Genomic DNA, 26,247 nt, shown 5'->3' on the forward strand with positions numbered 1-26,247 from the left:
AAAAACTTGAGTTACTGGAAAAAATGTGAAGAAAAGAGAAAGAAAATGGCAGCAGTCACACCTACAACAGAAATACTCCTGAATGCACGAAGTGCTGCTAACAAAAAAAAAGCATGCAGGTGAAGAAGCAATGTGAAAAAAGGCAGCTTCACAGGCAGAAAGATAAAAAGAAGGCTGAGTTGCCTTTTCAAGTTTGGTTTTGTTGAGGGCAATTCCATGTAAATGTCAACCTCACCATGCAAAAATAAAGCAACATGTAATACATCAAAACCACTCCCAGAGATATCACCTAGGCCTGTATTTTACAGATGTGAATAAGTTGAACCAATTTGTCACAAGAATTGTTCCCTTCGCCTTATGTCAGTCTTTCTTTCTTATAATGTAAACCCCAAGCTAAAATCAACTTTGATCATGTACAATTCTATATTATTGCCACAAGCCACAGAAATGTATGCTAAAATCCACAAGACAGCAAAACAATAGCCATCCTAAATATTATTTAAGAACTTTGATAGTTTTAGCTGATATTTAGAGAGTTTTTCAAAGGGTTATGGTGGTTAAATTGCTGATTTTCTAAACATATGCCATGTCTATTTCAGACGCGTCACATCCATAACGGAATTTCGTCACATCCATAACGCTGACTTTTCCTTCCGAAACTCTGCATGAAATACAAAATATTTTAAACAAAGATTTTTTAATATTCACCTTGGACCCCTCTATCAAACGGATATCTCCATTTCGACATTAGGTTTACAATTTCACAGAGTTTGATAAAAATGTGCAGCCACCCAAGAAAAGTGATACTTTTTCTGTCACATCCATAACGCATCTTTTATTGGCATTTTCTGGCATGCCCTAGATGTACTATGGGAATTGTTCTTGTTCTATCACTTCTCCAGTATGGTACAGCCTTAAAATATGCAACACCTGTTTAAATACTGGGGGACAATAAAATATGCACTGGGTCATTTGTTGCCATTTTGAGTTCAAGTGTCACGTCCATAACGCTGGAATTGCTCTTGACAAGTTTGCTGAATTTACATTTTTTGGTGACTATGATTGTAATGGGCGGCACGGTGGTGTAGTGGTTAGCGCTGTCGCCTCACAGCAAGAAGGTCCTGGGTTCGAGCCCCGGGGCCGGCGAGGGCCTTTCTGTGTGGAGTTTGCATGTTCTCCCCGTGTCCACGTGGGTTTCCTCCGGGTGCTCCGGTTTCCCCCACAGTCCAAAGACATGCAGTTAGGTTAACTGGTGACTCTAAATTGACCGTAGGTGTGAATGTGAGTGTGAATGGTTGTCTGTGTCTATGTGTCAGCCCTGTGATGACCTGGCGACTTGTCCAGGGTGTACCCCGCCTTTCGCCCATAGTCAGCTGGGATAGGCTCCAGCTTGCCTGCAACCCTGTAGAAGGATAAAGCGGCTAGAGATAATGAGATAAGATGATTGTAATGTAACTGTGAAGCCGTTGTGGTTGGATTTTTGAATGTTGTGCTAATACATTGAATGTAGTATCCATACCCCAACTGACCTTTATACTTGTACATGTATTTCTGTTGTGCTGATGAGCACAATTAATACTTATAAGGTTAGTAAAACAAGGTGTTTTGAGATTTAAATAATTAAATTGAATTGTAACTCATAAGGCTGTTGATTTTTCAACTGTACATTTCATTGTTCCCTTGAGTTCAACAGGAGTATCCAGTTTGCTGAAACAAATAGGCCTAAATGTTTTTACATTTTTTTAAATAAAATTGTTCTAAAGTAATGTGTATCTTTATCTGTATATATGAGTGTTGTGCTTTTTGTAATTTTAATGAATGTTATGCCTATAAATATCCATGGATATAGTGTCCTTACTCCACATGACCCTTCATGCATACTTTGTGATTCCTCACAAAAAGTACAACCCCAATTCCAAAAAAGTTGGGACGCTGTGTAAACTGGAAATAAAAACAGAATGCGATAATTTGCAAATCATGGAAACCTTATATTTAATTGAAAATGGTACAAAGACAATGTATCAAATGTTGAAACACATTTTATTGTTTTTTTGAAAAATATATGCTCGTTTTGAATTTGATGTCAGCAACACGTTTCAAAAAAGTTGGAACAGGGGCTTGTTTACCACTGTGTTGTGTTACACTTAAGAGCGACACTGTGGCCAATCCTTTGTGTAGCACATTACATGTTATTCCTGTAGGAACAGTAACAAAAACACATTATTTGTCCTTAGCATCTGTGTTGCTCTGCATTACTTGTACTGTCTGATGTCTCACTCTACCAGTGACTGGCATCAGCTATTGATACCTTATGGACATACCACCAGGGCTCGACATTAACGGTTGTCCGCTTGTCCGGGACAAGTGATCCTTTATGTCGGACAAGCTCATCGTCTCAGTTACTTGTCCGATCGGACAAGTGCCAAAATACACCGATATTCGGGTTACATATCAAATTTATCAGTTTATTCACATGATTTCCGAAGCATCTCACTCGACATATTGTTTTGATGAATCGCCGGATGTTTCTCTTCGGAAAGAGCGATGTGCACATGCGCAATATTCTGCTTGCGAAACCAGCCAATACCGCTTCGTGTATTTGAGCTGAAAAGTAAACGGTCGTTTACCAGACCCTCCAGGATTTCGCAATGTTGCGATTTGCAACTTCAACGCAAATTCAACCAATTCCCGCGAATTCAGGGCAGTGTTGCAATTATATCCAATTACCGCAACTTTCCCGCAAATTTGACCAATCGTTGGCATCGTCTTGAGGTGACATCGACAAACGACCTTCCGCCTTACTTTCGTGTATACGTTCAAGAGAAGCAGCATGTGCGAGTCAGTGTTTATATAGGCTTAAATTCTGTTACTGAAAGTGTGTTATATGAAGGACTGTGTGCACTTTACATTATTTTTTACTTAATACAAGAAATTAATGGATGCCAACATTTTTGCCAAAATGGTATTTTATTTTCCATTGTTTAGGCAGCTTCAGCATCATACTGTGAGATTCTATTCAAATTGTTTTTTTTCTTCTATGAAGCCTGAGCCATTTATTTTATTAGTTTATAATTATTGTTTAATTTAGTCTTCAGGAGAGACTGCCTGCACACAGTACTAGTATTAATAGGTTTTTTTCTTACATGAAAGCTGAGGCATTTATATTATATTTTAAGGTAACTTCATGTTGTGCTGTGAGGTTCTCTGCACTTTAACTTTTGAACCAACAGGAGCATTTGGATAAGTAAAGCCTATTTTTCTGCATTTTTGTAGTCCTGGTAATCTTTTATATTGGTAAAGTTGTTTATAGGATCATTTCTCAGTGTCTTTGTTTTTTTAATCAATAGTTTTTCAGTAATAACTTAATATTTAACATATCACTCAATTTTAATCACAAAAAGAGAAAATCGCAACAATTTCTCGCAACTTTCACTTCCTCCCGCAATGTAATCGCAACAAAAACCTAAAAAACACTGCAACTTTCATCGCAACCATTAAATACCATACAGGAGCCACAATGAATAATTAGACAACAACAATTAATCAGTGGAGGATATATATTCAAAGTTAATAATTTAAAAATGAAAATATACTGTATAATTTTAATTTTCTGGTTTTCAATTTCTCATAAATAAATTAATGATTGATGGAGTCCAATTTTTTTCTGCAGTGAATAGATTGTGTTAAAGTAATTCTGGTGAAATTAGTTTATTACAAATAGTTTTTGTGGGGGTTTTTTTCTCAAATTTTTCTTCGGACAAGTCAACTTCACATTCGGACAAGTAAATTTCCTTTCAACTTGCCCGACAGGACAAGTGGTTTCAAAAGTTAATGTAGAGCCCTGACCACCCTCTGCTGACTAGGTGCTCCGACCATGTAAAACAATCAGAGATGCTAGAATATGAATGAAATCACACAAAAAATATCAATACAGTCTTTTAACATGTTTTAAAGTCCTTAGCTGTTTTCAGTGAGTCCAAATTTTAAATGAGGGGGGGGCAAGATATTTTAATCAAGTCTCTTTAATGTTAATGTCTCTGAAAACGCACAATGCCACACTCTCCCCCAAGATTTTTAATGTCGCCTGACATTGCAACCAAAGTTCTACCAAGGTCACCATACAGTGGTGCTTGAAAGTTTGTGAAGCCTTTATAATTTTCTACATTTCTGCATAAATATGACCTAAAACAACATCAGATTTTCACACAAGTCCTAAAAGTAGATAAAGAGAACCCAGTTAAATAAATGAGACAAAAATATTATACTTGGTCATTTATTTATTGAGGAAAATGATCCAATATTACATATCTGTGGCGGCACGGTGGTATAGTGGTTAGCGCTGTCGCCTCACAGCAAGAAGGTCTGGGTTCGAGCCCCGTGGCCGGCGAGGGCCTTTCTGTGCGGAGTTTGCATGTTCTCCCCGTGTCCGCGTGGGTTTCCTGCGGGTGCTCTGGTTTCCCCCACAGTCCAAAGACATGCAGGTTAGGTTAACTGGTGACTCTAAATTGACCGTAGGTGTGAATGTAAGTGTGAATGGTTGTCTGTGTCTATGTGTCAGCCCTGTGATGACCTGGCAACTTGTCCAGGGTGTACCCTGCCTTTCGCCCGTAGTCAGCTGGGATAGGCTCCAGCTTGCCTGCGACCCTGTAGAACAGGATAAAGCGGCTAGAGATAATGAGATGAGATTACATATCTGTGAGTGGCAAAAGTATGTGAACCTCTATGATTAGCAGTTAATTTGAAGGTGAAATTAGAGTCAGGTGTTTTCAATCAATGGGATGACAATCAGTTGTGAGTGGGCACCCTGTTTTATTTAAAGAACAGGGATCTATCAAAGTCTGATCTTCACAACACATGTTTGTGGAAGTGTATCATGGCACGAACAAAGGAGATTTCTGAGGACCTTAGAAAAATTGTTGTTGATGCTCATCAGGCTGGAAAAGGTTATAAAACCATCTCTAAAAAGTTTGAAATCCACCAATCCACAGTCAGACAGATTGTGTACAAATGAAGGAAATTCAAGACCATTGTTACCCTCCCCAGGAGTGGTCGACCAACAAAGATCACTCCAAGAGCAAGGCGTGTAATAGTCAGCGAGGTCACAAAGGACCTCAGGGTAACTTCTAAGCAACTGAAGGCTTCTCTCACATTGGCTAATGTTAATGTTCATAAGTCCACCATCAGGAGAACACTGAACAACAATGGTGTGCATGGCAGGGTTGCAAGGAGAAAGCCACTGCTCTCCAAAAAGAACATTGATGCTAATAGCTAAGAAAAACATCAGCCTCTCTTTCTTTGATGATTTCAACAAGTGTGTAGCTGGAATGTTCCCAGACTCTTCCATCGCAAAGAAATTTTCCATGGGGAAAACGAAAGCCTCCCAAATAATCAAAGGTAATCTACACATGTTTACATTAAGTATGTCCTGGCTAAGACCTCATAAATAGCCGAGTGTAAACTAATTGGTGTATTAACTGTTTTATCCACTCATTGTCTATTTTATTTTCTGTCTGAAACTTACCCATTTTAAATCACTCTTGGTTTAATATCTTATATTACTCTTTATCTCTTTATTACGCTATCTATCTATCTATCTATCTATCTATCTATCTATCTATCTATCTATCTAGCGTTCCGAGGCCATGACTATGGTAAAACCATAATAAATTGCAATGGAATTGAATTTATTGACTGGTTATATAATGACCTTTCTTATTTTAACATAAGATACGTATTTTAGCCCTTAATTTGGGAAATAACTGGTACCACTGAAAGCAAATAAAAATAAATGTATAGTTTATTCACAAATGCACTCTATAAACCATAAGCATATTGAGTTTGGGTCTTGGCTATCACCAGCATGCACCAGAGTACAGGAAATCACAAATACTAGATAGAAAATTGCCCCCCATTCAACTACACACCCACTTTTGGTGAAGGGTATGACTTTCCGAAATTGTCCCTTATTTTGAGTTAAAAATCTGGGAAATATCCCTTTTTTTCAAACCTCAAAGTTGAGAGGTATGCTAGGCAGATGTTTCTTACCTTGACAGCTTTGATGTTATTTTTATTAGAAAATGAATGAAATATCTGTGGTATTTCAAATTAAAACAAAGTGTGAAGACATGATTACTAGTGGTTTGCAAAAGTAGTAAAGATAAACAAATATGTGCCAGGAATCAAGTGTTGATATAGTAGTGTGGATGGCTATGCCAGGCTAGTAATCTCTACTACACAATGAGGCCTGCTGGTGGTCATATTTGTCTGGGTCATACAATTCTGTTATATAGCTGACCCGACCCTGGCCCCCATCACAGTCAGGAATGACAATGTGGCCCCCAGAGAAAAAAAGTTTGGTGACCCCTGGTCTAGGGGAACCATGTTAAATGTGCCCAAGGCTAAGACTGTAACTTTTCAGACCAGTTTTTATATTCCTGGCCCTAGAATCTGGAACATTTTGCCCCTGCACTTAGGGAATATGAATCAATCAATCAATCACTTTCACAATTTAAGAAGGACCTTTTTTTCATCTCATCTCATCATCTCTAGCCGCTTTATCCTGTTCTACAGGGCCGCAGGCAAGCTGGAGCCTATCCCAGCTGACTACGGGCGAAAGGCGGGGTACACCCTGGACAAGTCGCCAGGTCATCACAGGGCTGACACATAGACACAGACAACCATTCACACTCACATTCACACCTACGCTCAATTTAGAGTCACCAGTTAACCTAACCTGCATGTCTTTGGACTGTGGGGGAAACCGGAGCACCCGGAGGAAACCCACGCGGACACGGGGAGAACATGCAAACTCCACACAGAAAGGCCCTCACCGGCCATGGGGCTCGAACCTGGACCTTCTTGCTGTGAGGCGACAGCGCTAACCACTACACCACTGTGCCGCCCCACCTTTTTTCATATTGTAGTAATTTAACTAGGCTTTATTTTGATATTGACAGACCACAGACTCTTAAATGTGTGTGTGTAAAATGTCATACATATCGCCCAATCTCCACCCTTGGCACCAGCTTGTGCTGCTGTCTGTATACTCCTGGGCCGTTTTAACTTTTTAAAAAAAAATTTTCCAACTAGTATTATTTACTGTTGATTTATTTATTGTATTATTTAATTTTGTGGGACCTCAGGCATTGGAGCTTATTGCTCTGTTGAGGACTCCCTGCCGTTTTTAACGTCAAAGTTTATAAATAAAATAAATCATATATACATAATAATACACACACACACACACACACACACACACACACACACGTGTGTGTGTAATAAATGTGTAATATAAATATATATTTATCTCACACACAAAATGTGTGCGTGTGTATTTATTTTATATATATATATATATATATATATATATATATATATATATATATATATATATATATATATAAATAAATGATGGGGTATACCATACAGAGTACCGAATGAATTATGCCAGACAAACTGCCTGCTGCAAAAGAGATCAAACGTTTCAAGGTACAGTATTCTCCACTATCGTGAATGACTCGGCGGCCCACCGAGTCATAACGGCTAGAAGAGCTATTACCGCCGACTCACAAATGCGCCGCCGAGCCTTAATTTTTGGCCTCCCAGTCAAAAAAAATAAAATGTTTACTTCAAAGAAAAGTAAAAAAAACCACGCCAATACAAACACCAAATACAAACACCAAAGTAATTCTCTGATCACAGATCGTTGATGCGCTTTACTTTACAATAGGTTCAACAGAGGCCCTTAACGCTCGCTCGCTCACTTGTCACTACGCATGTGTAGTGCGGCGACAGAGGAGTGCGTGTCAGTTAAGTGGCTCCGATTGCCTCAGACCTCCGAGAGGAGTACGGTGGAAAGAAGACACATACTGCACATCAAATGAAAAGTAATTTTGTGTAGAATTCAACTAAAAACAAAGATATTCTATTCAATAAACATTTCAGTAATGGAGTGACAAAATAAATGTAAAGTCGGCTCCCAGTGTCAGAAGATTTTGCACAAAAGCAGCTACTTGCGAAATAAATAACATGCAACTTAGATATGTAGTGAAAGTTCATTATGTCTACCTATTGAAACTATTCTTTAAATTCGTTTCTTAAGACAAGGATTTTTTAAGATGTTACCTTGACAGTTTCAGCGATAAACTTCCGCCTTCTTCAAAACAGTCACCAGATGTCGAGTGGTGACGTGCCTTATCAGCTGATGTTACTCTAAGGAGGCGTGAACGTCCCGCCCAATTTGACAGGTAGTTCACGCCTCCTGCTGTCAGGTCGCATCCAACGATCCATGAAGAAATACCACATCAACACCCCGGTCAAACCATACAAAAACCTCCGACAGCTGCTAGTTCACCCCAAAGATAAAATACAACTGGACAATAAATGCAACGTCATATATGAAATCCCTTGCCGTTCATGTAATAAAGTTTATATTGGCGAAACGGGCAGATGCTTCCATACTCGCAAAAAAGAACACCAAATAGAATGTGAAAAAGAAACAACAAAAAGACTCACAAGATCCGAAAAAGAAAAAGTACACAAAGAAAACTTAAAATCAGCCATTTCAGACTACTGTAAACGGCAAAATCATATAATGAATTGGGAAGAGGCCAGAGTCATTCACGCTGAAGAGAATAGATATCAGCGTTGGATTTTAGAGGCAGTGGAGATACGAAAGCGTGCGCAGAGAACGATGAACCGGGATGAGGGAGCGTACGCGCTGTCACACACCTGGAGCGCCGTCCTGGAGGAGCGACCTGACAGCAGGAGGCGTGAACTACCTGTCAAATTGGGCGGGACGTTCACGCCTCCTTAGAGTAACATCAGCTGATAAGGCACGTCACCACTCGATCTGGTGACTGTTTTGAAGAAGGCGGAAGTTTATCGCCGAAACTGTCAAGGTAACATCTTAAAAAATCCTTGTCTTAAGAAACGAATTTAAAGAACAGATGCAACTTAGATGCCAGGAAATGACATCTGAGGGGTTTCTCATTTCAAAATTTTCTGGTGCGAGGGGGGACACCCCCCTCGCAAACCCCCTGGTGATGGTCGCTCAATACTACTGCCAAGCTCAGGTAGTGGAGAACACTGAAGGTACCACATAAAATCAATTTCAAATGATCATGTACATCCCCTAGAGCATGAAATGACCTATGCCAGACAAACTGTATGCTGCAATGGACCCACCAGAGGCCCTAAAAGGACCCCTTAGATTTGACCTAGATCAAACAAACAGTCTGTGTGTGTGTGGTGTGTACACACACACACACACACACACACACACGTCATTTGCAGCAGGCAATTTGTTTGGCATACAGTGGTGCTTGAAAATTTGTAAACCCTTTAGAATTTTCTATATTTCTGCATAAATACTACCTAAAACAACATCAGATTCTCACACAAGTCCTAAAAGTAGATAAAGAGAACCCAGTTAAACAAATGAGACAAAAATATTATACTTGGTCATTTATTTATTGAGGAAAATGAGCCAATATTACATATCTGTGAGTGGCAAAAGTATGTGAACCTTTGCTTTCAGTATCTGGTGTGACCCCCTTGTGCAGCAATAACTGCAACTAAACGTTTGCGGTAACTGTTGATCAGTCCTGCACACCGGCTTGGAGGAATTTTAGCCCGTTCCTCCGTACAGAACAGCTTAAACTCTGGGATGTTGGTGGGTTTCCTCACATGAACTGCTTGCTTCAGGTCCTTCCACAACATTTCAATTGGATTCAGGTCAGGACTTTGACTTGGCCATTCCAGAACATTAACTTTATTCTTCTTTAACCATTCTTTTGTAGAACAACTTGTGTGCTTAGGGTCGTCGTCTTGCTGCATGACCCACCTTTTCTTGAGATTCTGTTCATGGACAGATGTCCTGACATTTTCCTTTAGAATTTGCTAGTATAATTCAGAATTCATTGTTCCATTAATGATGGCAAGCCGTCCTGGCCCAGATGCAGCAAAACAGGCCCAAACCATGATACTACCACCACCATGTTTCACAGATGGGATAAGGCTCTTATGCTGGAATGCAGTGTTTTCCTTCTTCCAAACATAACGCTTCTCATTTAAACCAAAAAGTTCTATTTTAGTCTCATCCGTCCACAAAACATTTTTCCAATAGCCTTCTGGCTCGTCCACGTGATCTTTAGCAAACTGCAGATGAGCAGCAATGTTCTTTTTGGAGAGCAGTGGCTTTCTCCTTGCAACCCTGCCATGCACACCATTGTTGTTCAGTGTTCTCCTGATGGTAGACTCATGAACATTAGCCAATGTGAGAGAGGCCTTCAGTTGCTTAGAAGTTACCCTGGGGTCCTTTGTGACCTTGCCAACTATTACACGCCTTGCCCTTGGAGTGATCTTTGTTGGTCAACCACTCCTGGGGAGGGTAACAATGGTCTTGAAAATCCCTCCATTTGTACACAATCTGACTGTGGATTGATGGAGTCCAAACTCTTTAGAGATGGTTTTGTAACCTTTTCCAGCCTGATGAGCATCAACATTGTGTTTTCTAAGGTCCTCAGAAATCTCCTTTGTTCGTGTCATGATACACTTCCACAAACATGTGTTGTGAAGCTCAGACTTTGATAGATCCTTGTTCTTTAAATAAAACAGGGTGCCCACTCACACCTGATTGTCATCCCATTGATTGAAAACACCTGACTCTAATTTCACCTTCAAATTAACTGCTAATCCTAGAGGTTCACATACTTTTGCCACACATATGTAATATTGGATCATTTCCCTCAATAAATAAATGACCAAGTACAATATTTTTGTCTCATTTGTTTAACTGGGTTCTCTTTATCTACTTTTAGGGCTTGTGTGAAAATCTGATGATGTTTGTCATATTTATGCAGAAATATAGAAAATTATAAAGGGTTCACAAACTTTCGAGCACTACTGTAGGTCATTCAGTACTCTGTGTGTTATACACTATCATTTTAAGTTGGTTTCAGTTGGTACCTTGAATATTTGATATAGCGCAATTTTTGGCCTCTTTGTAAGGACCCCAGGGGGAGCATGCAGCAGGTGTGCCGCCACAGACATCCAGTTCTGTATATGGTAGATTACAACCTAAATGCTCATGTGGTCAGATGTTGGTACCATGTTCATTTAACCAAATTGCTCTGGGCTGCCGGTCTATTATTTATGATAATTTTCCCTTTCTTTCATCTTCCATCTTTTCTCTGTAACGACTTCCTTGGTTGATTTGGTTGTTTATGGTTCTTTTTGGTGCTGTGATCGTGTTTTTTTTTTTATCATTACTCTGTAAAAACATCCATGGGTTGAACTCTGAAGGCTTAGTACAATTCATAAGGTCATGTGTCTCCATAGGAAAAAAAAATCATGACAAATACCAAGAAACAAATGAACGAACAAAAAGGTCCTCAGTGTCTTCAGTAGTCACACTGAACATGTTCACCTACCACTCCTCAGCACTGGTACAGTTCCTCTTGTGTGCATTTGTTGATGTTTTTGAATTTTCTAAAATGAACAAAATTTAGTCCACTGCAGGGATATGGCTTCTCTCCTGTATGCATGCATTCGTGTGTTTGGACAAAACCCTGGAGGGTAAAAACTCCCTTCACTATAAGCAGATAAATGATTTCTCGTGTGAATTCACTGGTGCGGGTTGAAATTATTGGGGTCAGAGAAACAGACTCCATACGATGAACAGCAACATGGCTTCTATTTTGCGTGAATGTGCTGGTGTTTTCTGAGAGAACCGGATTCACTGAAACTCCTTCCACAATCTGAGCAGTGATATGGCTTCTCTCCCGTGTGAATCCGCTCATGTCTCCGGAGAGCATTTGACATGGGAAAGGTCTTTCCACACTGCGAGCAATGATATGGCCTCTCTCCAGTGTGAATGCGCTGGTGTATTTGGAGAGTATATGCATGAGCAAAGCTCTTTTCACACTGTGAGCAGCGATACGGCTTCTCTCCAGTGTGAATGCGCTGGTGTTTTTGGAAAGTATATGCATGAGCAAAGCTCTTTCCACATTGTAAACAGTAATACGGCTTCTCTCCTGTGTGAATGCGTTCATGTGTTTGGAGAGTATTTGACTGAGCAAAGCTCTTTCCACACTGTAAACAGTAATATGGCTTCTCTCCTGTGTGAATGCGCTGGTGTTTTCGGAGAGCACTCGATTCATTGAAACTCTTTCCACAATCTGAACAGTGATAGGGCTTCTCGCCTGTGTGAATGCGCTGGTGTTTTCGGAGAGCGCTTGAGTCATTGAAACTCGATCCACAATCTGAGCAGCGATATGGCTTCTCTCCTGTGTGAATGCGTTGGTGTTTTCGGAGATCGTTTGATTTACTGAAACTCTTTCCACAATCTGAGCAGTGATACGGCTTCTCTCCTGTGTGAATGCGCTGATGTGTTCGGAGATTACATTTTTTATTGAAGCTCTTTCCACAATCTGAGCAGTAATACAGCTTCTCACCTGTGTGAACACACTGGTGTGATTGGAGAGTATTTGACTGAGCAAAGCTCTTTCCACACTGTAAACAATGATGCAGCTTCTCTCCTGTGTGAATGCGCTGGTGTCGTCGGAGTTTATTCTGGGAAGTAAAACTCTTCCCACAAACTAAGCAAGGGTGAAGCGCTTCCTTCATTTCTGAAGAACTGGTGAAAATATCAGGTGCCCTGGAAGTCTTTTGACAGTTACTGGAGTCTCTTGTGGGCATCATGATTTTTCTTTTTTGTCTCTGGGGAGATAAAAATAGAAGTTACTAACAAAAATATAAAACAGCACTGTCTCAATGGTCCACAATAAAGGGGTAAGGGATAAATCACTTCCATTTTCTGACCATTTTTTGGATAATACCATGAGTAGCCTACTTTTGTTCTATAGGTACAGAGGCTATGCTGTACTTGTGCATTATACAGTGCCCTTCACAATGTCTGGAATAAAAGCAAGCTGTCCCTACCTAAGGCCCTAGAGACTGCCAAACAAAGACTCTCAGTCCTAGCTACCCATCTAAGGAGGTACACAAGCAAAGCTGAAGCCAAGAGAATAAATTGGGTGTTCTCCACTCAACCATCAAAACTATACTCCCAGTGGCAGGGTAATAACACCATGGTTCCAGATCCACCAAGGCTGGAGACTGAACAATACTGGAAAGGGATATGGGAGGGGGGGGGGGGGGGGGTGTTAAAAAAAAAACAACAACAACAACAACAACCCACAATGTCAGTGCTCAGTGGGTAATAGACCTCAGAGATAAATACAGCAATCTCCTTGAACAAGACCCAGTAACCATCACTGTGGCAGACTGTGGCAGCAGGGGCATGGTCAAGCGTCGGTCTGTGAATGGAGGGCAGAGCCAGGGAAGGTAAGTGGCAGAATCACTGCACCTGATGGGAATTAACCTGTGTTTGTTTGTCTTCCCCAGTGACTGCACCCTATAAGAGGAGAGGGAGAGCAGAGGAAGGGAGCTCTCCCCCAACCTGGACACTGGTGTGTGCGGGCGAGGGAAATATAAGACGCTGAAAAGTACAATAAAAGAGTTTGTGAGAACTCAGTTCTGGCTTGCCATGCTTCTGTGCTCCACCCACCTTAAACTATTTCTACAGTGGTGCTGAAACCCGCGAGAATTTGCGGCAGGCCCAAGAACGTCAAATCCATCTGTACGACAGGGGCACGCGGCTTAGGGAATTCACACCAGGAGATAAAGTACTCGTGTTGTTGCCCACGTTGAGCTCCAAATTGATCGCCAGGTGGCAAGGACCCTTTGAGGTCACACAGCAAGTCAGGGACGTCGACTATGAGGTGAGGCGAACGGACAGGGCATTACAGATTTACCACCTCAATTTGTTAAAACTTTGGAATGAGGAGGTCCCCGTGGCATTGGTGTTGGTGGTTCCAGAGGAGGCGGAGCTGGGGACAGAGGTTCAAAAAGGAAAACTGACATTGCCCACCGCTCCGGTCCCCTGTGGAGACCACCTCTCCCCGACCCAACTCACGGAGGTCGCCCAGCTGCAGACAATTTTCTGATCTGTTCTCGCCCCTGCCCGGCCACACCCACCTCATAGAACACCACATTGAGACACCCCCGGGGGTAGTAGTGCACAGCCGCCCTTACAGACTGCCCGAACACACAAAAAAAAAAAAGGTGGTTCAGGAAGAACTCGAGGCCATGCTCGAAATGGGCATTGTCGAGGAGTCCCACAGTGACTAGAGCAGCCCGGTGGTCTTGGTTCCCAAGGCCGACGGGTCGGTCCGGTTCTGTATGGACTATAGAAGAGTCAACACGGTGTCTAAATTTGATGCGTACCCAATGCCTTGTATTGACGAGTTGCTCAATCGACTAGGCACGGCTCGTTTTTATTCGACACTGGATTTGACAAAGGGATATTGGCAGATCCCCTTGACTCCACTATCCCGAGAGAAAATGGCCTTTTCCACACTGTTTGGCTTACATCAGTTCGCAGGCTTTCATCTAAACGGGGGAACGGGGCGCTGTGCCCTCTTACTCTCGGCGTGCGCCCCCTTACCGACTCCGTGAAAACATCCCAGCAACACTACGTGACAATGTGTCTGATCATCAAATACGTTATAATTGCTCCAAAAATATTCCAATCATAGTAGATACACCGCCAGACGGTGCAAAAACAATCCGAATTGGCGTTTTCCAGACTGAGGCGCCATGTTGTTTAGTTGTTTACTTGTCGTGGCTGCTCTCACGAGATTTGACATGGGTTAGGGTCAGCAGACTTGTATAGCGAGATTTCTCGAGATTGAATGACCTTTCACCCACCGGCGCAGGAGCTTTTGACAGAAGTAGTTCGCGAGTTGTTTTTGTTGACACTTGGGCATTTAAAGATGTCATCCCGCGGCACGAAGCGGAAGAAAGCCAAAGACTGTCTGGGGCAGAAGAAGATTACTTCTTTCTTTTTCAATGTTGACAGACAATTTGTTACAATTTCCCTCTCAGATAGCCTCAGAATGTCCCATTGGAGCATTTTTCAAAGGCTTTGCACGGCGGGGGGGGGACAACCGGCACCATCTCCCCCCCCCCCGCTTCGCTCCCTCGCCATGGTGAGCGCCCTCATACTAAATTTTTCTAGAAAAAACCCTGAGTTCGTCACGCTTCCGTTTGGGCTGTTTGGGGCGCCCGCTACATTCCAGCAGCTTATGGATAGGGTCCTCCGCCCCCACACCACCTACGTGGCTGCATACTTGGATGATATTATTATTTATAGTAATGACTGGCTGCAGGGTGGCACGGTGGTGTAATGGTTAACGCTGTTGCCTCACAGCAAGAAGGTCTAGGTTCGAGCCCCGTGGCCGGCGAGGGCCTTTCTGTGTGGAGTTTGCATGTTCTCCCTGTGTCCGCGCGGGTTTCCTCCGGGTGCTCCGGTTTCCCGCACAGTCCAAAGACATGCAGGTTAGGTTAACTGGTGACTCTAAATTGACCATAGGTGTGAATGTGAATGGTTGTCTGTGTTTATGTGTCAGCCCTGTGATGACCTGGCGACTTGTCCAGGGTGTACCCCGCCTTTCGCCTGTAGTCAGCTGGGATAGGCACCAGCTTGCCTGTGACCCTGTAGAACAGGATAAAGCGGCTAGAGATAATGAGATGAGGAGATGACTGGCCGTGGCAGTTAGAACACCTAAGGGCCATCCTTAGGTCGCTGAGGCGAGTGGGTCTCACAGCCAACCCGAAGAAGTGTGCGATTGGACGGGTGGAAGTACGGTATCTGGGCTTCCACTTGGGCAATGGGCAGGTGCGTCCCCAAATCAATAAGACAGCAGGGATTGTGGTCTGCCCGAGGCCCAAGACCAAAACGGAGGGGGGGGGGGGGGGGTTACATTGCACCTGAAGTTGTGTGGTTACCAGCAGTCAAGGCGAAAGGGTTGGAAATTTCTGGAACGTGACCCTGGCAGTGGGAAAATATGTACATGGACATGACTTTCATTAATAAAGCCCTGCAGCACATGACTGACTTTGCCATCCAGCATGGCAGCATCGACACCGGCGAGAGCCCAGTTAGCAGCAGCCCGACTTCCACTATCGACCAGCCTCAGGTTATTCCATCTCAAGGTGACCTCCTGGGTGACCTTCTCAATCTCGACCTGGGTCCTCCAGTCAATGTGCCATAGGTCTCGTCCATGCAAATGGGAGCCGTGGACCTTCTAGGAAGTGGTCTCGACAGCCTGCTCAGAGATCTTGGAGGTGGTGTTGAAGGCAGTCCTGCAGTTGGCCAGAACTTCATTCCATCTTCAGTGCCCAAAACATTTGCGCCATCTCCTACTCCAGCACCCATCAGCAGCGGCCTAAATGACTTGTTTGAACTTTTCACAAGCATGGCCATCAATACTGGGGGTTCGGACCATGCACCCCTTCAGTGGCTTCACCGCATGAAGGATGCCAACGCGCGGATCACTCGTTGGTATCTGGCATTCCAGCTGTTTAAGTTCGAGATGGTCCACAGGCCGGGGGCGCAGATGGTCGTGGCGGATTTCCTCTCCCGTCGGGGGGGTGTCAGCTGCAGGTTGGACGACTCCCCGGCCTGAGTCAGGCGGTGGGGGTATGTGAAAGCGGGGGGTGGTCAAGCGTCTGTCTGTGAATGGAGGGCAGAGCCAGGGAAGGTAAGTGGCAAAATCACTGCACCTGATGGGACTTAACCTGTGTTTGTGTCTCTTCCCCAGTGACCGCACCCTATAAGAGGAGAGGGAGAGCATAGGAAGGGAGCTCTCCCCCAACCTGGACACTGGTGTGTGTGTGTGTGTGTGTGTGTGTGTGTGTGTGTGTGTGTGTGTGTGTGTGTGTGAGAGAAAGAAACACAGTTAGGTCCATATATATTTGGACACTGACACAAATTTTGTTTTGTTTTTTTACCTGTTTACTGAAACATACTCAAGTTATAGTTATATAATGGACATGGGCATAAAGTCCAGACTTTCAGCTTTCATTTGAGGGTATCCACATTAAAATTGGATGAAGGGTTTAGGAGTTTCAGCTCCTTAACATGTGCCACCCTGTTTTTAAAGGGACCAAAAGTAATTGGACAATTGACTCAAAGGCTATTTCATGGGCAGGTGTGGGCAATTCCTTCGTTATGTCATTCTCAATTAAGCAGATAAAAGGCCTGGAGTTGATTTGAGGTGTGGTTCTTGCATTTGGAAGATTTTGCTGTGAAGAAAACATGCGGTCAAAGGAGCTCTCCATGCAGGTGAAACAAGCCATCCTTAAGCTGCGAAAACAGAAAAAACCCATCCGAGAAATTGCTACAATAATAGGAGTGGCAAAATCTACAGGTTGGTACATCCTGAGAAAGAAAGAAAGCACTGGTGAACTCATCAATGCAAAAAGACCTGGACACTCACAGAAGACAACAGTAGTCGATGATCGCAGAATAATTTCCATGGTGAAGAGAAACCCCTTCACAACAGCCAACCAAGTGAACAACACTCTCCAGGAGGTAGGCGTATCAATATCCAAATCTACCATAAAGAGAAGACTGCATGAAAGTAAATACAGAGGGTTCATTGCACGGTGCAAGCCACTCATAAGCCTCAAGAATAAAAAGGTTAGATTGGACTTTGCTAAAAAACATCTAAAAAAAGCCAGCACAGTTCTGGAAGAACATTCTTTGGACAGATGAAACCAAGATCAACCTCTACTAGAATGATGGAAAGAAAAAAAGTATGGTGAAGGCGTGGTACAGCTCATGATCCAAAGCATACCACATCATCTGTAAAACACAGCGGAGGCAGTATGATGGCTTGGGCATGCATGGCTGCCAGTGGCACTGGGTCACTAGTGTTTATTGATGATGTGACACAGGACAGAAGCAGCTGGATGAATTCTGAGGTATTCAGAGACATACTGTGTGCTCAAATCCAGCCAAACTGATTGGTCGGCGTTTCATAATACAGATGGACAATGACCCAAAACATAAAGCCAAAGCAACCCAGGAATTTATTAAAGCAAAGAAGTGGAATATTCTTGAATGGCCAAGTCAGTCACCTGATCTCAACCCAATTGAGCATGCATTTCACTTGTTAAAGACTAAACTTCAGACAGAAAGGCCCACAAACAAACAGCAACTGAAAACCGCTGCAGTAAAGGCCTGGCAGAGCATTAAAAAGGAGGAAACACAGCGTCTGGTGATGTCCATGAGTTCAAGACTTCAGGCAGTCATTGCCAACAAAGGGTTTTCAACCAAGTATTAGAAATGAACATTTTATTTACAATTATTTAATTTGTCCAATTACTTTTGAGCCCCTGAAATGAAGGGATTTTGTTTAAAAAATGCTTTAGTTCCTCACATTTTTATGCAATCATTTTGTTCAACCCATTGAATTAAAGCTGAAAGTCTGAACTTCAACTGCATCTGAATTGTTTTGTTCACAGTTCATTGTGGTAATGTACAGAACCAAAATTAGAAAAATATTGCCTCTGTCCAAATATTTATGGACCTAACTGTATAAGACGCTGAAAAGTACAATAAAAGAGTTTGTGAGAACTCAGTTCTGGCCTGCCGTGCTTCTGTGCTCCACCCACCTTAAACTATTTCTACACATCCAAGTAAGTCTCAAAAATGAAGAACTGGACAGCACCAGGCCCAGCTATGGTTCACGCCTACTGGCTAAATAAGCTAACCTCACTACATGGGTACTTGGTACCACAGATTAACTAGCTGCTAATGGATGGGACTCACCTGGAATGGTTGACTGACAGTTGGACAGCCTGATCCTGAAGGACCCACAGAAGGGAGCAGTCCCATCCATCTACTGCCCGATAACCTGCCTCTGCACAACATGGAAGCTCCTGTCAGGCATCATAGCAAATAAGTAGACACATGACTCAATACATGAGTGAGGCCCAGAAAGGAACTGGTAGGAACACTAAAGGAGAAAAATATCAGCTAACAGTAGATAATGTAGTAGCTTGAGTACCAGATATACCAATCTGTGCACCCCTGGATTGACTACAAGAAAGCCCATGACTCGATGCCCTGTACATGGATCCTGGAATGCTTGAAAAACTGTATAACATTGACAGGATTCGAAGAACTTTCATCAAGAACTCAATGAGGCTGTGGAAAACAACCCTAGAAACCAACTTCAAGCCAATAACACAGGTCATCATAAAGTGCAGCATATACCAAGGAGACGCCCTGTTCCCGCTGCTGTTCCGCATAGGACTGAACCCCCTCAGCCCGATCATCAACAAGAGTGGCTATGGATACAGACTACAAAATGGAGCAACCATCAGCCACCTCCTCTACATGGATGACATCAAGCTGTATGCCAGGTCTGAGTGAGATATTGACTCCCTGATTCACACCACCAGGATCTACAGGAACAACATTGGAATGTCATTCAGACTAGATAAGTGTGCCTGGATGGTAACAAGGAGAGGGAAGGCAGTCAGAATTGAGGGGGTGGTGCTACCAGATGGCATAACAGAAGACATAGAAGACAGTGACAAATACCTTGGAATCCCACAGGCAAATGCCAACCATGAAGAGGCCACTAGGAAAGCAGCAACAGCCAAATACTTACAGAGGGTAAGTCCTGAGAAGTCAGCTGAATGGGAAGAACAAGGTCCGGGCTATCAACACCTATGCCCTGCCGGTCATCAGATACCCTGCTGGCATAGTAAGGTGGAAGGAGGAGATAAAGGCTACCGACATCAGGACAAGAAAACTCCTGACAATGCATGGAGAGTTTCACCCCAAGTCCAGCACCTTGAGGCTGTACGCTAAGAGGGAATGAAGGAGGCTAAAGACGAGTGAGCGTCAGAGCCACTATCCAGGATGAAGCAACAAAGATCCATGAGTACATCAGGAAGATGGCCCCAAATTAAGAAGTGCTTAGTGAATACCTCAGGCAGCAGAAACCTGAGAAGGAAGTGCAAGAGGAACTATCATGGAAAGACAAACCACTGCACGGGACATACCACTGGCAGATGGAAGTGGCAGATATTGAAAAATCCTACCAGTGGCTGGATAAAGCTGGACTGAAAGATGGAGGCACAGAGGCACTAACCATAGCTGCACAGGAACAGGCCCTAAGCACAAGATTGATAGAGGCTGGGATCTACCACATGAGGCAGGACCCCAGGTGCAGACTGTGCAAAGATGTAGGGGTGGGAGCAAAAAAAAAAAAAAAACCAAGACTGAAACTTTGTGTCTCCATCAAGTGCTGTGGAGCGGGTTAAAAGCGTCCCTCAGAAAATTTTGCATTTCTAGGTACTCTCTGGTGCATTCTAGTGCTATCTCAGCCAAAATTTTGCTGTTTGGAAGGCATCACATTTTGGCTGAAATAGTGCTAGAATGCACCAGAGAGCACCATTAAACCTCACTACTGGACCCAAGAGTTTGGAAAGAAACAAAATATTGGTATTTGAGCAATTTTAATAATTAATAAACATTAACACAAATTAACCCGAGTTCAACTTCTTACTGACTTTAAAGTCCATTAAACGCACCTCCTTTCTTAATCTGTTAATACTGGCAAAATTTAAAAGTCCATCAACCAAATTTTGAAAGAAAATACAATATTTGTATCACAAAAGGTTGAACAAATCCCAGATGGTGATACATAACTGTTGTGTAGACGTAGCTGGCATAATTATGCACAGTATCTAGCCCATTCATTTTAGTGAGCTAGTGAATATTAGTGAGCATCATGAGGAGAAAAGAATTGCTCTAAGAAAGCCTGAGTGTGTAGTTGCTTTTTTGCAATAGGTCCTAATTCCTGTGTAGATGTCTTCTATTAGATCTACTGATGGCATATGGCTAGGCTATTATCACAATATGTAAACACCTGTGCCAAGTATGGACTGGAAGTCCCAAGGTCAAAATGGGACACACCTCCCAAGGTGGTTGAGAATGGCCAAGCTAAGATCCTGTGGGACTTCCAGATACAGATGGACAAACTGGTAATGGCTAATCCATTACAAACAGGAGAACAAGGCTGTGGTGACAGATGTGGCAATACCAAGTGACAAGAACATCAGGTGAAAGGAACTTGAGAAGCTCAAGAAGCATCAAGGGTTGAAAGAAGAGCTAGAAAAGATGTGGAAGATGAAGACAACAGTGGTCCCTATGGTGACAGGAGCCCTTGGTGCAATGACCCCCAAACAGGGAGCCTGGCTCCAACAGATCCCAGGAACATCATCTGAGATCTCGGTCCAGAAAAGCACAGCCCTAGGAACAACTAAGATACTGTGCAGGACCCTCAAACTCCCAGGTCTCTGATAGAGGACCCAAGCCTGAAGGAAAAAAGACCACCCGAAGGAAGTCTGAGTGGGTCATTTTATTCATATTCTCATTATATATACACAAACATACACATAACCAGACAGAGATGCACAGTATTTATACTTTTTCCCAAACCTTGAAATGAAACACTCAAAATAGAGGATTTTTTTTTTTTGGCACTGTAGGCCATACAATAACTATCAAAATTAAAATAGAAAAATGCTCGAAACATTTGTTTACATGTAATGATTATAGAATATATTAAATTTCACCTTCTTAAATAATGGATGGAAAATACTGAAAATTTTCATGATATTTTAATTGTTTGAGATACACTAGTGTAGATATGAATGTGTCCAGTCACAGGCTAATTAATGGTAAACATGTTTGAAATCAGAGCTACCATAACACACAGCTTCGGTCTGGCCACATCAGGATAGACTCTTCATGGGATGGCTAACAGCTGCTCTAGCATGCAAAAGGTGGGTTGCATCCGATGTCCCATCCGCCTCATTAGATATGCAAGACATGAAGTGGTGGTCAGCTAAGCTCACTGTTCACAAAGTGTTACTATGCTTTGCTAGCTGTTAAAATGCCCTACGCTTGCATTGTTTTGGGCCGCTTTATGTGTTTTCACTTTATCTTGATAGAAGGATAGCTATGAAGAAAAATGTTAACAAAGAGAAGCAAATTCTTCAAGAACAACAAAGAAACAAGTAGTTAAAGAGAATACAACAAGAGGAGCTAAGCCTGAAAACGAGACGAGAGGACACAAGAGGAGCCAAGCCTGAAAAAAAAAACACACAGACTGAACTTTACAACAGCTGCATGCATGTGAAATGAAAATAAATTAACTAAGGCAGGAAAACTATTTCCATCCCTCATCTGTAACTGCTTATCCTGTGCAGGCAAGCTGGAGCCTATCCCAGCTGACTATGGGCAAGAGGCAGGGTACACCCTGGACAAGTCGCCAAACCATCACAGGGCTGACACAGAGAAAACTATTCACACCTACAGTCAATTTAGAGCCACCAATTAACCTAACCTGCATGCCTTTGGACTGTGGGGGAAACCAGAGTGCCCAGAGGAAACCCACACAGACAAGGGAGAACATGCAAACACCACACAGAAAGGTCCCTGTCAGCCACTGGGCTCGAACCCAGAACCTTCTTGCTGTGAGGCGACAGTGCTAACCATTATACCACCATGCTGCCCTAGTAGGAAAACTTTTGGATAAAATTGTTATTGTCCGTTGCACACTTCAACCTGTGTGACTCCGTTATGCCTTCTGAAGAGAGAATAAATGAAGAGGGAACTAAACATTAACCATTTATTGAAATTATTATTACAAGGTTGATATGACTATAGCTACAATTGGAATGTGCTGATTGCTAGCATCTGTAATTATTGTACCATCCACTATTAGATAAAATTAAAATATTGTTTGAAAGTCTAGAATAAGATAGTTATTTTACAAATAACACTTCAGATATTAACAATAAGTATCAATGTATAAATGACAGAGTGCAAATAGCTCTGTAACTAGATGTCCTTGCGGTTGTTGAGACAGGGAGGGCCAGAAATACCATCTAGCCAACAGTTCAGCTAGGAGTCCTTTGAAAGTAAATGCTTTGGCTTTTGCAACATTCTGTTCCCAAAAGCTGGTGTCAGGAAAATTCTTTAGACAAAGAAGGTTTTCTTGCTTTTGTAGGTTTTTTTGTTTGTTTGTTTAAACTGTTCTTCTGTGTCAGGACTCTTCAGGAAAAAGAAGGCATATTCCAACATGTAGCTAATGCTAGGCCACAAATCTACACCATCACTCCAATCGCTTCAGGGAATTTTGTAGGGATCATAATCACTAATAAACTCTAACTTCCATGTATATCCACCCTTCTCTTCTTTCTGACTAAGATTATCCAAGTAATCTGGTAGTAGAGCTTTTTTAGCTGTAGTTTCCTTCACACATCATTGCTTGGCTTCAGTATGTAAACAAAGTTCGCTTGTCCCCCCAGGTCTAGGGTAGCAATGGTTGCTAACGTAAATGTGAAGTCAGTGCAAGGGGTCTATAGCCAAGGGTGCGCGAAGTGGGGTGCTGAGGGCACTGCAGCGCCCTCTACTGGAGTACTGAGGGTGCTGCGCACCCCTACTGAGCAGGGATGAAACGTTTTAAATCATTACTAATTTCGCCATCTGAGCAATTTTAAAATATCACACAATGAAATTCATATCAGAATATAAACATAATGCATAAAAATGACTGATGTGTATTTAAAATTCGTTTTTATGTAGGCTACATTGTAAGATTAACCCCCCGATAGGCTAAATCTCTTCATCCTACTTCCAATGCGGACCTGTATGGTTTTCACAGCCTAACTGATATGAGAACATGCTTTCTGGTAGCATAGTAAGACCGTTCTCTTTCTGTCTAAAATTGCGCAAAACCCGCTATCTAGCCTCTACAACATTAAAAATTTTCTCAGGGGAGAAACCCCCGAACCCCCGCTTATTCTTACATCACTTTAAAACTGGTTCCAGCACCAATGCTTCAGGATATGTTAAAATAATAGTTAGTCTTTATATCTTTCCATCACCATGTAGTTAAAACAACCTGTTAATGATGGAAAATATTCAGTTAATGTGCCTCAGGAATGGAGCTTCTTCGGAGTCTTCAGACACATCAGCCAAAATCACAGGTTGGTTCTGCTTACATGCGTTACATGTAGATTATGGAATGTCGGGTACCGCGCTTTAGCGATGTCAAGGTATAAATCTTAAAGTGCATTATAACGGCATTATATATATATATAACCCCCATTAACTAGGCTACTTAATATGCAGCACCCCTGACCTAAAATGTGTTCCCACGCGCCTGTCTATAGTGTGGTTGTATGGTGCTTGTTTCCAAACGGTTCGAACTTGCCGGTTCAAAAGGCCAGGCAGCGTGGAAACAGAGCATCTGACCTCTTCAAACTGCCATGCATGAACACAGACATTCAGGAAGTTGTTACATAGGTTTACTGGCTTTTTGTATATTGCAACTGTTCTACTTTTAGCAAAATTAAAGCGCTTTTCAAAACGGTCATCACCACCATTGTTTGTGACTGTTGTGGAACATGTGGAGCTATTCCCTGAGGTCATCATATGCTATATCAAGCTAGGCAAGAAATCTTGTGTGCACTCATTTTGAACACTGTGGCCTCAACTCCTGATGACACAATCAACATTTTTAATTGATTTTAAAAGTGTACAGTGAGCATTACCCCCCTTCCACCTAGTGTACGGTCTGTATGCTTGTGAACGTGTTGAAAATGTTGAACCAACCCGAAGTGGTATTGGAACTGTGTTCCAATACTTTTACTCACCTAAATATTTTGAAATTTACCCATTTTCCAGAACATTCCCAGACTTCTAGGACTTTCCAATGCTATTTTGACATTATAACTGGTGTATCTGTGCATTTCCTTCTTAACCTCAGGAAGTTTTTGTTTCCTTTTTGGAATATTACCCCCCAGCTCAGTATGTCTCATCTCATTATCTCTAGCCGCTTTATCCTTCTACAGGGTCACAGGCAAGCTGGAGCCTATCCCAGCTGACTATGGGCGAAAGGCGGGGTACACCCTGGACAAGTCGCCAGGTCATCACAGGGCTGACACATAGACACAGACAACCATTCACACTCACATTCACACCTACGCTCAATTTAGAGTCACCAGTTAACCTAACCTGCATGTCTTTGGACTGTGGGGGAAACCGGAGCACCCGGAGGAAACCCTCGCCGGCCCCGGGGCTCGAACCCAGGACCTTCTTACTGTGAGGCGACAGTGCTAACCACTACACCACTGTGCCGCCAGCTCAGTATGTTATTATTAATAATATCATAATCATCATCATCATTATTATTATTATTATTATTAATTAAAAAAAAATTTACACCTAAAATGGTCCAATACACTATTGTAGTAATAATACTAAATGTTATCTGAGGTAAACTAACTTAGTTTAATCCTTAGCAACTGCAAAATACAAAACTGAATCAAATTATAAAAATGGAATTGATAGTCAAAATAAGTACAGATTTTTTTTAAAGGTTAAAAACAGTAATAATCTTCACAAAACCCAATTCAGTGTGAAGTAGAGCTCCATTTATGATCCAGTCAGTAAACTGTTAACCAACACCGAGCAGCTCAGAGAACCAGTTTCACTTTAACTTACCTCAGGATTTAAAGATAAACCGATTTATTCTCTCCAAACGCGATTATTATTTTTCACTCCGGTTTCTTCTCCTTCTCCTTATAGTGAGGTGTTTTAGCGCCACCTACTGGACTGGATGATGAGTAAATGTGCTTAAAGTGACAGAGTTGTGCGATTCTCCAGCAGTTGGTTCTCCATTTCCCTCAATCTTACCTCCATCTGCTCTCTCTGACTAATAATAGTAATAATTTAATTTGTTCAAGGTATATTTCAAGTAATTGTATGGCTTTTCTATGGTGTTGTCTGAGGTGACTCTTCCATTGTGTTCCAATAGTGGTGTGCAGTTTGTGAATGAGCCATTCATACCAGTTAACCAGCACAACTGAGTCATTCTCTCTCTCTCTCTCTCTCTTTTTCCCCCCATATTCAGCTGCTTCCAGTCAATTGCATGCAGTCAGTCAGAAACCTTTGGTATCACTATGCAGTTCGCACAGCAACGGCCCAATCAGCAAAGAGCAAAGTGTGGACTAATGCACTTAAGCCAGTATCTCACTGGGCTGCGACAGCTTGCGACAAATTGTGAATGTCATTCGCGAGAGAGTTTCAAAAGTGTCTTGAAACATTCGCAGGGCTTCTCAATTTCCTCGAATGAGTCACAAAGTGTCGCTCCTTCGTCGCTGAAATTTTGAACATGTTCAAAAAATTGGTGCGACAAAATTTCTCTCAAAATAGCTGCAAATGCGTCATTGGTGTCGCGAAGCCGTCCCAAACCCTTCTCAAGTCAGTTTCCGTGAGACAGGAAGTGCAAGTTCAGCCAGTATCTC

At 42.4% G+C, this 26,247-nt stretch overlaps 1 protein-coding gene across 1 annotated transcript; it reads right to left on the bottom strand.

Annotated features, from left to right (window-relative positions):
* Positions 1-10,910: 10,910 nt before the first annotated feature.
* LOC132883106 (zinc finger protein 239-like) lies at positions 10,911-25,514 on the bottom strand. The gene is made up of 2 exons (XM_060916310.1): positions 25,445-25,514; positions 10,911-12,720 (listed from the first exon to the last, which is right to left on the bottom strand). The coding sequence occupies exon 2, from the start codon at positions 12,700-12,702 to the stop codon at positions 11,695-11,697; it is 1,008 nt and encodes a 335-aa protein (XP_060772293.1). The 5' UTR covers positions 12,703-12,720; positions 25,445-25,514; the 3' UTR covers positions 10,911-11,694.
* Between the last annotated feature and the right edge of the window lie 733 nt (positions 25,515-26,247).

The sequence above is a fragment of the Neoarius graeffei genome, chromosome 1 (genome assembly GCF_027579695.1).
Source record: "Neoarius graeffei isolate fNeoGra1 chromosome 1, fNeoGra1.pri, whole genome shotgun sequence".
NCBI classification, from domain to species: domain Eukaryota; kingdom Metazoa; phylum Chordata; class Actinopteri; order Siluriformes; family Ariidae; genus Neoarius; species Neoarius graeffei.

What these genes read in the sequence shown, in the direction of transcription:
- LOC132883106 (XM_060916310.1), bottom strand. Translation starts at nt 12,702, where the DNA reads ATGATGCCCACAAGAGACTCCAGTAACTGTCAAAAGACTTCCAGGGCA.